General features: G+C 43.8%; 1 protein-coding gene across 1 annotated transcript; it reads right to left on the reverse strand.

The window, feature by feature from the left end:
* Positions 1-639: 639 nt before the first annotated feature.
* On the reverse strand, positions 640-3262 carry LOC123082420 (protein NRT1/ PTR FAMILY 8.3). The gene is made up of 5 exons (XM_044504746.1): positions 3088-3262; positions 2875-2970; positions 2568-2785; positions 1956-2485; positions 640-1281 (listed from the first exon to the last, which is right to left on the reverse strand). The coding sequence occupies exons 2-5, from the start codon at positions 2882-2884 to the stop codon at positions 756-758; spliced, it is 1284 nt and encodes a 427-aa protein (XP_044360681.1). The 5' UTR covers positions 2885-2970; positions 3088-3262; the 3' UTR covers positions 640-755.
* Between the last annotated feature and the right edge of the window lie 8761 nt (positions 3263-12023).

The raw sequence follows: 12023 nt of genomic DNA on the forward strand, positions 1-12023 counted from the left end.
TATTATTTATTTCCTTACATCATGATAAATGTTTCTTATTCATGCTAGAATTGTATTAACCGGAAACATAATACATGTGTGAATACATAGACAAACAGAGTGTCACTAGTATGCCTCTACTAGACTAGCTCGTTAATCAAAGATGGTTATGTTTCCTAACCATGAACAATGTGTTGTTATTTGATTAACGAGGTCACATCATTAGTTGAATGATCTGATTGACATGACCCATTCCATTATCTTGGCACCCGATCGTTTAGTATGTTGCTATTGCTTTCTTCATGACTTATACATGTTCCTGTGACTATGAGATTATGCAACTCCCGTTTGCCGGAGGAACACTTTGGGTGCTACCAAACGTCACAACGTAACTGGCTGATTATAAAGGAGTACTACAGGTGTTTCCAATGGTAGATGTTGGGTTGGCGTATTTCGAGAATAGGATTTGTCACTCCGATTGTCGGAGAGGTATCTCTGGGCCCTCTCGGTAATACATATCACATAAGCCTTGCAAGCATTATAACTAAGATGTTAGTTGTGAGATGATGTATTACGGAACGAGTAAAGAGACTTGCCAGTAACGAGATTGAACTAGGTATTGGATACCGACGATCGAATCTCGGGCAAGTAACGTACCGATGACAAAGGGAACAACGTATATTCTTATGCGGTCTGACCGATAAAGATCTTCGTAGAATATGTAGGAGCCAATATGGGCATCCAGGTCCCGCTATTGGTTATTGACCGGAGACGTGTCAAGCATTGCTGACATATGCAGGAACTTGCCACAGAATGCTCACTGGCACAGGCACATTCTGGTCTGCCAGGCCACTGGCTTGCGCGATGGCCAGCCTTTTCATCTCAAGCATTGCTGAGTACACCATGGTCAGCATGGACAGTGCAAAGCCAATTCCTAGGCGCTGCGTCTGCGAGAAGCCCTTCGCCTTGCCGGTATAACGCCGCACGAGTGGCACTAGCACGGATTCGTAGATGAAAACCCCAATAAGGACGCTGAACACGCTGACAATAGAGAGGGAGGCAGGTGGGATTGCGAACTGGCCGACGTGGTTGTCCATGACCATCCCCTGCTCGATAAATGTCGATGCGCTCTGCCCAGCGACTGAGTAGAAGATCACGAACGACGCCCAGACGGGTAACATCCGTAGCAGTATCTTCAGCTCCTCAACTTGGGTCACTGTGCAGAAACTCCATGAACACATCGGCAACGCCGTGCATGTCTTGTCTAACGGGGGCAGCACCGCGGCAGCCTTGTCTAGAAACCTGAAGAATGCAATCACATAATTATAACTTATATATAAGAGGTAAGGTCTCGCACTTTAAGTCTACTCATAGATGCAGTTTCTAGATATCGTTTTGTAGCAAATTTTCTGACGAAAATGCCTTTTGGAGCTCGGCCTCCATGGAGGCCGGTTTTTGAAAAACACAAAATTCATGAAAATTCATATTTTTACAATTCAAAAAATCTGAAAAAAATTACAGATATACATGGAGGCATAACACACATGTGTGTAAATTTTTAGGATGAAATACGTTGAAATGAAGGCTGTGCAAAAAAGACAAATCTGAGGCTTTTTAACACATGTTACTATTCATCCTCAAAGTTCAGAAATTTGTCTTTTTTGTGTAGGTCGCATTTCGAAGTATTTCATCTTGAATTTTTACATGCACATACATTTCATCCGTGTATAGTTGCATATTTATTTTCAGAAATTTTTGAAGTTAAAAAGTTTGAATTTTGAATTTTTCAAAAATAAAGGGCTCCATGGTGCTCGGTCACCAAAACGCTACTCATTTTCTGATATCTTTTGTGCTTGCAAAAAAGATGTCACACCTCACAATTGCACAAAAAGATGTCATAGCTCAATGAAATAACTTGTTTCTAAATGTCAAATTTAGACTATGGATTGATTTTAGTAATGCAATAATTGAAGTACCTGAATTGATTCGTATGCTGAATATTGTGACTTGATTCAGGTGCTGATGACGAACTGGTCGGCTCGTACAAGGACGATATATCATCTGGCAGTTGCACATGCCACTTCCTGATGGCCGCAACGAGCACCTGACAGATGCTCGTGAATGGGCTTGCTCTCAGTTTCCTGAACCTGTACACTCTGGAGCCACCAACAAACACTGCTAGGCCCAAGGCCATGAGCACCGTTGGGATCGCGAAACTAAGCCCCCACCAACCATTGTCCTGCAGCCAAACAAGCAGTGTGCTCGACAGAAGGGAGCCGAGATTGAGCAGGAAGTAGTACCAGTTGAAGAAGGAGCCCTTCTTCTCCAGCTCTGTCAGGTCCCCGCTGTCGAACTGGTCGGCACCGAAGGCCGACGCGCAGGGTTTGATGCCAGCGCTCCCAAGCCCGGCAAGATAAAGTCCTAGGTACACCACCACAGCATGATGAACATCACCATGGTAGTAGGATGTCGGGACTGATGCTGAGACCGTGAGCACGAGCATCCCCTGTCAAATTTGCAGTGTTGAGAGTCGCAATTATCATTACAGAGATCTGGTGGGTTAGCCGTGCTGTGCTAGCCGTACTTACAATGGTGTAGACCGGAAGGGAAACAACCATCGTCCAGTATCTTCCCAGATATGTGTCAGCCAAGAAGGCCCCAATAAGTGGCGCGAGGAAGCATGCGCCAACCCAGGCAGAGACATCCCGCGCGGCGGCGACCTTGCTTTCGTGGAGCACCGTGGTGAGGTAGGTCACCAAGTTGGACGCGATTGCAAAGAAGGCGACGCATTCGCAAAACTCGACGCCTGAGATGCGTTGAGGGGGTCAGCAGCAAAAAGAGAAGAAGAGAAAAAACAGGAGCAGTTTGCATGAGTGAATCGCTCTTGTCTGGTACCTAAAATCATGTAGCACGCCCTCCAATTGCCTGTGTTGTGCTTCAGAGCAGGCTAATTGTTGATGTCAACAGATCCATCGCTGGTGTATTCTGAACCTACATCATACATCACAGTACCAGGACATCCAGTTTGGAAAATTGAAACTGTAAATCTCTCGCGGAGGACTGACAAGGAGTAAGAGAAGAAGAGAAGTGGAGTGTAAGATAGTATACCTGATTAAGCAGCGGTTGCAGATGTAGCAGGGGCCTCTCCTCGTCTGCTGCTGCTTCCATGTCTGCTTACAAGATGGAGCAGAAGGAGGGTCGAGGAAAGGAGCTCGGCATCGCCTAAAAGTTACCTGCATGTGGTCTTGTCTACTTTTGGTCTGAAGACTGGTAGGCTGCTTCCAAATCAGTGGTAGGGTCACTAAGATATATGGTAAAAAGGTGGCAAGTTCATTCCAAATCAAGGGATCGCGTGTGTTGTGACTGCATTTTCTTTTCTGGTGAGTGAACTATGATTGAAGGGTCGATTTTGGCTACAGACCACAGTGGTGTCTCCATTCGCCTACATCAGGACCCACGCCCATGACATATCCCCCCCCCCCCCCCCCCCCTCTCTCTCTCACTCACTCATTACCAACAGTGTTATTCTCCAACTTTTGTACTCCTTCCGTTCCGAATTACTTGTCGCAAGTATCGATGTATCTATATGTATTTTAGTTCTAAATACATCCATTTCTGCGACGAGTAATTTGGAACGGAGGGAGTAGGAGGCTAGGAGGTAAATTTGTTTTTCTTTGATTCTGTTCAACACCAGTATATATGTGGACCTAACAATTTTTTATTTTTTTACTTTTGAAATCACAAGGAGCAGACACACACCGTTGCAAAGACAATCAATGGCGCTGGTGGTGGCCTGAGGAACCAGTTACTATGAGTCTCTGACTATTGATTGATTATGTCGGAGGGATGGTTAAAATAAAGAGATGCGACGAAAACTTGAAAGGTGGAGGGATGGCGATGGTGGTGTCCATATGCACATAGGGCCCACAAGACGTTCCCACCTGCAGCACGCAGCCAACTCTTTTCTGCCCACTATTGCCTCAGGTATTTGCATTTATAAGAGATATATGACTACATAGGATAGGAACACGTGTACAGGCTTAACAACACTCATCAGAATTATCAAACCACCCTCTAAACTTGGAATTAGGGAGTGATAAACAACAGATGTGATGCTGTCCTGTCCTACTCCTTCCAACACCTTTAGGCTCATCAGTTAATTCCATCTTTTACTCCATAATTTTACAGTAATTACTACCCATTGAGAAGAGCATATATGCAACCTATGAAATTTATTGGAGCATCTACAGCCGGAAGAGGTTTTGTAGCACCGGGGTGCTCCAGCCCCTATATGAATGTTAAGTTGAAAAAAATACCAAGAAAAGAAAAAGGGATTTAGGGATATCAAACTTGGGTCTCCAATCTACTTTCGTGTGAAATTTCATGAAAAGAATACCAGAAAACATATTTGTGGCAAAAAAGATGAAAATTTGCTATGTATAGAAGAAGCTGTTTGGATGGATTTTAGTCCGAGCTGTATTTCCTTAAACAGAGTCCCACGTGTATGTTGGGTTAATGTTCAACCGAGCTAGTATAACAATCGGAGGCATGAGGCGCACCACATGCCCGGTCCATACTCCCGCAAACATCCTCTAACTTTGCATTCGGTTTATGGGAATTCGGACACGCAAACGCATCCGACATTTTACACCGCTTTGGATAGTAAAAAAACGTCCCGATGCGTCCGTTCAAACGGTTGCGGGTGTTTTATGGCACCGCCATGGAGATTCCCTAAGAGCATCTACAGCCGGGTGCCCCAAACCTGCTTCTAACGCCCAGGCGGATAAGCCAGTTACTGATCGGCCACGAAATTTTGACCCAGACGGGCGCCTTAAACGAGCCTCAAACGCCCGGGCCAGTCCTGTCAGTTTTCTGTTTAAATAGTCTAAACGATCATCAACCGAAACTGGTAGTTTCTAGGGACAGATTAAGAAATTTTCGGTAGTTTTCGGTCAAAATTTTAAAAGTGGTAGTTCTGTGGGACGCCGACCCCTAAACTGGTAGTTTTTTTGTCAAACACTCTAGAAATTTTTGGTAGTTTTCGGTCAAACAACGTCATTCTAGTTTGAAAATTACGCGCAGATACAATAGCTTCTTAGATGTCGTCGGATATGAGATCCAATGGCTCTCGGATGCCCGTTTCACGGTAGCACCTAAGAGACGGTAGCACCAGATATTTTCCCCTCGATCTTACTGCATCCAACTGTACGTGTCAGGTTCATTCGAAACCTCACTGCAACTGCCTTCGTCGTGAATGAGTCAAAGCAAAAATCAATCTTTTCATTTGCAGCTGCAATGAACTTTTCATGATGGTCTCGTATGAACCGTCCCTGGAGCGTGTCCACATCAAAACCTGCATCAATGTTTACCTTAACGTAGTCATATCTTTGTTTCAACCAAGCGGCTGATCTCACTTTGGCCTTAGGACTGTATGAGATAATATAGTTAGCTGCCAAACATCTCACTGCCATATTAATTTCAGTAGCATTTCGTGTTCCTTCTCTGTGTGTCAACTTACAGTGCTCATACCACAAGTAGCAGGCTGTCATCGGTGTCACCACTTTTTCTTTCAACTTTGGTAGCCCAAGCAAGCACTTGGACATCTTGCTCAGGAACGCACAACAGATGCTCCAAATTTACTTCACCTGCCTTGTCGACTAGCAAGGCCTTTTTGATGATCTCATCGATCCCAAGGAGCTTCCAAACCTCCACGTCAGCCTTGCATTCAAACAGTAGGTGTCTTGTTGTATTCGGGCCAAGTTGCACGCAGGGCGGCTCGGGTTTATCTTCAAATGTTTGTTCGTCAAAATAGCACGACAGAGTCCCACGTGCAACTTGGCTGGACAGGTTAAGTTCCAAACTGAGTCCCACGTGTCTGTTGGGTTAATGTTCAACAGAGCTAGTATAACGATCGGAGGCATGAGGCGCACCACGTGCCCGCTCCATCCTCCCGCAAACCTCCTCTAAATTTGCATTAGGTTTGCGTGAATTCCCAGATTTACGACGCCGTTTTGGACAGTAAAAAACGTCCAGATACGTGGAGATGCCCTTTGCTCGCCCCAGCCGCCTGCCCTGCCTTGCCTGTCAAACAAGCGCATGCAAAGTCTCAGGGCTGTGGACCTTTCTTGGCCACGCATGCATCGCAGCAACAACGACCAACGCTGTTCTAGATATATTCATTTCTGCGACGACTAATTTGGAACGGAGGGAGTAGTACGAGAGTCCAAGTTCACCACCCATGCATGCCTCTTCTTCAGCGAACCAGTCACTTGAGACTTGACCTGCACACACACTTGATTCAGATTTTCAGGCATGCATGCGCGCACTGACGAGACGACGCATGAGTAAGCTGCACGTGGTGCATAGTGGATACGTACAGGTGGCGGTCGTGGCCCCAATTCTTTGACACCATGCATTCAGTTTTGTGCCCAGCTCGGACAAAGCTACACCAACCAGAGTTGACAATGCGCATGTGTGCAGCGTCTGGTCCGGTGTGTGACGCAACAGCTGCGATTTGGGACTCGGCGAGGGGAGACCTTGCTGTGACTAGTAAGCGTGCACGTGCAACGCACGTATAATTCAGAATTTTAATTTCTAAGCTCATAGTTTCAGTCCTCGTATATCTACAAGCATGATGTGCAATGATTTTTGTACTCATTGAGCTGACATCTTGATGATTTATCCTTTGTTGATACAACAAAATGTGTATCTCATCTTACTTCTATGGGGTATACTAAATCAGTACCAAACGCAAGCCCTACCTAGTGGGCACTATCCAAGCATCATGCACATACATGAACTGTCAAAAATCCGCATTTCGATAACATATAAAGGATCACAATAGTTGTTCACTATATCATATGCACATTGTCTTATATATTATGAGATGTAAGATGGTCAAGAAGGTTCAAAGGAATGCAATCAAACAATGTCAAGATGGTCGATCAAGAGTAAATAAAGTGCTAAAAATGTGAAGACCAAATATATCATAGGCTATTTCAAACAATTTAAAGAGGCAAACAAGATGTGTGAGAAACAAATTTACCAACGAAAATACCGTAGAATAGTTGCATGAACTTCAGGACCTCGATACACCACAAATTCAAAAATGTACAATGTGTTTTCCTCCTAACTCGCTCACCCATGCATTAAGGGCATGGAATGCATCCTTCCTACTTCTGTGGATACACAATAATTTACACAATGTAGAGTCAGCTATCCTCCTCACTCTCACCCAGGCATACAATCTGCAAAGCTTCAAATTTATCCTTCCCTGCTGCCATACATGAAACGATGTTCCCGATAGTTACCAACAGATAATATGTCCATACATTATATCACAAAGTAATAAAAAAAGATATTTAGCATATGAACTTGTTGAAGCATTAAATTTTGCATTAAATTTTATACAAGGAAACAGACTGCAAGAGTAGACGCGTATTTTCATGTCTTACATTAGTTACTTAATCATATCCCATAAAGTAACTATGCTGTAACAAGATGCTAACATTCATGTTTCTTCTATGCACATCTCGACTAATGTTCATTAAAAACAAAACATCAATAAGGTAAAACTGAAGGACACAATTTCAAGACCCTTTATTTTAATTTCCAATAGCATGCCAAACCTCACACATATATAACATTTCCAAGATAATATGTCACGTGAAATTGACAATTCTTCATGGAGATACAATCACAAGATTAAATGTACATATACTAAAATATAGGTTACCTAATACAACCGGACATGTCAAATAAATATGCGGAATCAAATCACATGCTTGCAAAGAGGATGACAAAGCAACATGAGTAAAAACTAATCGGATTATACATTGGAATCGCAACTGGAACCTACTTGTATTTAAGTTATGAAAATTGTGAACTATGTATCATGAAAAAATTTCATTCTACAGAGGGGTTCAAACCGTGTTCTCCTATCCACCCCTTTGTTCAAAGAAAGATACCTAATTGGAAATTATTGAGCTGATCTCATACCTGAAGCGTGAATGCCAACTATCATTGCATTCATTTCAGTCTCAATGCATGGATGTTCAAAGACATTTGATACACCAGAACAAAAGATTGTCCCATTCATAAATTTTCATGAATGCAGGCAGTGGCGGAGCCAGGAATTTGCACCTTGGTATTCATCGTAAAATAAAGTTATGCAATGCAATTGAAATATATCATCAAATGTACAAAAGGCAAAGAGTCAATGATCACATATCCATAATAGTAATCAAATAGCATTATGGTAATATCTCTAACAGTTAATTTTTATTTTTTTCAAAAGGAGGCATAAGCTTCACCATATCGATTAACTGAGAAGATAACAGAGTTTGTGTTAAAATAGACACACTTATAACCAAAAAGTTACTCTTTCATGTTATTGTCCCTAATTTTTTGGCACCCGCAGTGACCCAAACGCTTTGCCTTATTTTTGATTGTGCTAAGAACAATAGGCGGAGGGGTGCTCCTGTGACCAAAAAGTGTTCTATTTGTTTCAAATCATCGAACACACAAGCATTGTGACTTTGTGAGAGATGCCATGGATTTTCTATGATTTTGAAAACAAAAAAACTATGATTTTGAAACGGAAGCATAAGCTTTGCCTCACCGGTTAATCAAACAAAAACCGGGATTTTGAGAACTGAGAAATAGCAAAGGAAATGTACAAAATCTAAGTTTTTGTTTTCATGCAGGGTAGCAGTGTAGTACAATGCTTTGATCAAGAGAATTAGGCAAGACCCGTTCTGAATCAAAGTAGCAGCCATGTTTGGTGTTCAGTGCAAGTGTATATGGGGAGATGATGGCATGGACGCTATTTATTGATTTCCATCTTACAGACATCATTTAATGGCAACCGAATCCGTATATAACCCTGCATGAGTTACTACCTCAGTTATGCTGTATTATACTCCCTCCGTTCCAAATTACTCATCGTGGTTTTAGTTCAAACCACGGCGAGTAAAACCACGATGAGTAATTTGGAAAGGAGGGAGTAATATAGTTGATTAGAATGGCTAAGCCACCAAGAGTATATGAAATGGACATGGTTGTACGAAATTTATACATGAGCTATACTCTGTTCCCAGAGTTGCAATCAATTAGGTTGAGATGGAACAAAGCCAAATGAGATGCCTGGTGTGGAATTTTCTAGCTGAGAGCCAATCAGTACGGCATCTACTTCCATGTTAGGAGGTACAGTATGCAGTTTTATGTATGATTTGGACATACCATTTTGCAGTGGCGCTGAAGCTTTCCTGGCAGATTTGACAATTAGCCTCACCAATCAAGTTCTTAATTTGTATCATTGAAGAAAAATGAAGGCATGTTACAATGTTGAATGGATAGATAACCATCTAGTATAAACCAACTAACGGTAAAAATACGTGAAGATGGTACTATCATCCGACATTCAGCGCTGCTCCCATGACTGCAGAATAGGCAGGAAAAGACCGTATCGCATTTGTGCATCCGGTTCCTAGGGGGTGGCTTAGCGGCCGCCTTTATCTTCCCCATGGTTCGACTTCTCTCCTTCGTACAAAATCTACAAAGAGCAACAGTTATAATCTATCTATCAAATTCTGCAAATATACAACAATTGTATGCACAAGGGTATTCAGATGCATAGTACTAATTAATTATTATTACCATAATAAAAAACACCAAGCTATCATACATCATCCATTGTAAAAGAACCTGAATTTGTAACCACACAAGATAAGATAGCGCACCAATCGTACACATATCATCCAGAAAATGGAATCAAGGAGCACAACAACATGCATGATCCTGCCATGGACAATACACCCAAGGGGTGATCTGGCCAAGAAATCGTGTGAAGGCCCCATCCATACCCTAGTGGAATTGATAGATTTGATTTGACAAGACAGAGAATTGATGCCGCGGTGGATGAGAAAGAAACAACCTATCTAGCTGCTCATGCATACCTCATAGGGAAGGAGGAGATTGGATGGCCGGACGAAGACCGGACGTGGTGGACACAACAACAAGATGTCTCAGGGCCAGAGGAGGAAGGGGAAAGGCAACGACGATGGGGTGGAGACCAAGGCAGTAGCAGGACGTCCGCCTCCATGCCCTTGTGCTGCACCTGGGCGCACTCGTGATAGTCTTGCTCGTCGGTGAGCGCCCGGTCGAGCACCAAGAGCAGCCTACTCCCCATGCCCCCACCGGGCACGGAGATGGTTGATGCGGCTGTGGGTGAGTCGGAGCGGGGCGAGGGAGAGGAGAGAGATGGTGGTCACCATTTCCACCCTCTGCCACGCGCTTGTCGTGGGGATGAGAGAAGACGGAAAGCATGGGAGATCCCCTCCTGCGTCGCGTGGGGCGGCGGCAAACAACCTACAGGCAACGGGGCGTGGGGAGAGGTGAGCGGGCAAGGGAAGGGAGCAATTTTCTTTTTGGAAGAAAGAGGTGGAGAGAAAGAAGGAAAATATCCGGTTGTTTCCACAATTAAGGGGATCGTGTGAGGGAGATCACGGACTAATTGCTTTCCGCAAATTAGGCGGGGTGGGCCGTGGGGATCGAGGATTGCCGAGCGCGTACGATTCACAGACCATAGCGTCTGCTTGGCAGAACATTCGATCTGAGACGTTGATCTGGTTAGCTAACCATCGGTGTAATATGGACAGTAGGATGTTTTTAACTTTATTTAATCGAAGGGTCCTGATTAATTCGTGTACAGTTTGTTGTGTGGCTTTAGAGGAGTTTATGTTTGCTCTTTTAATAATAGTATAGAAGTATAGAAAATGTTTGGCAGAAACGTATTTGGCTACAGGTCAAATCAAGTCGGCGCGACGCGACTCTTCATCAAATATTTGTCTTTCTAGACATTTCAAATGACTACCACATACGGATGTATGTAGACATATTTTAGAATGTAGATTCATTTATTTTTTTTCGTATGTAGTTATTTGTTGAAATGTCTAGAAAGACAAATATTTATGAACGGAGGGAGTAGTATATATATCCTCGATCAACTCCTCACTGCCTCAATGCTTGACTTGTTTGCTTAAAATTTGACTGCTGCTCCGGCCGTACGTACTAGTAGTCTAGTACTACGTAACCGTATCGAATCCATGCATGCATGCATGCATGCATGCTCTCACAGTTTGCTGCACTAGCTAGCACTAGAATTCGATTTTTAGATCGTGTGTGTGTCTGGCAGCGGCATGCATGCAATGCACCATCGCATCGTTGTTTCCCTGCAAAACTCCGGAACGCCGCCACTCTTTCAGACAAGACAAGCTAGCCAACCTCGGACACTCCGTTCCCACGAACGAGATGTACTAAGCTACCTGGCGAGAGTTAACAATGGCATGCACCAGATGAAATTTACGTAAAGTACGTAATTTCCTGCACTAAACTCTATCGTTGTCTGCTGCGGTAAGCAAACAGGCGAGAGTCGCCGATCGAGAAGCTAACTAACTAATGAGAGAATGGCGCACACGAAATACAGTATATATATGGTTGAGACTTGAGATATCGAATTAAACTAATTAGCCAGACGTTTAATCAGATCAACATGTGAAACTCCGAAGACGTACGTAGACGATCGAGCTGGGCCAGTTCGATCATGTCTTCAAAAGCAATGTCTCTACGTAAGTACGGGATACATACGCGTCTCAATTTTCCGTTCTACGTTCACATTTTTGTCCGCAAAAAAGAGGCTACATAGCCTGGCCTTGCTTCCATATATAGCATATCGTCTCTGTTGTAAGCTACTACAGCTAGCCAGTGACACGGACTCAAAGGAGTGAAGCACGTACGCTCCTCACTCGGACTCAGATCAGAGTACGTACGTCATGCATGCATGCACATTGGTGCAAGCAAAATCAAACAGAGATCTCGAGAGGCTGACAGTGTAAGCACCAGCATGAAGGTTAAGATCGAGAGCTCCAAGATCGTCAAGCCGCTGTACGAGGACGGCGAGGCGCCGGAGCGTGCGCAGTGGGTGCCGCTTTCCGTGTTCGACAAGGTGACGTACGGGGAGCACGTCGCCATCATCTTCGCGTTCC

This window comes from Triticum aestivum, chromosome 4A (assembly GCF_018294505.1).
Source record: "Triticum aestivum cultivar Chinese Spring chromosome 4A, IWGSC CS RefSeq v2.1, whole genome shotgun sequence".
Classification (NCBI taxonomy): Eukaryota; Viridiplantae; Streptophyta; class Magnoliopsida; order Poales; family Poaceae; genus Triticum; species Triticum aestivum.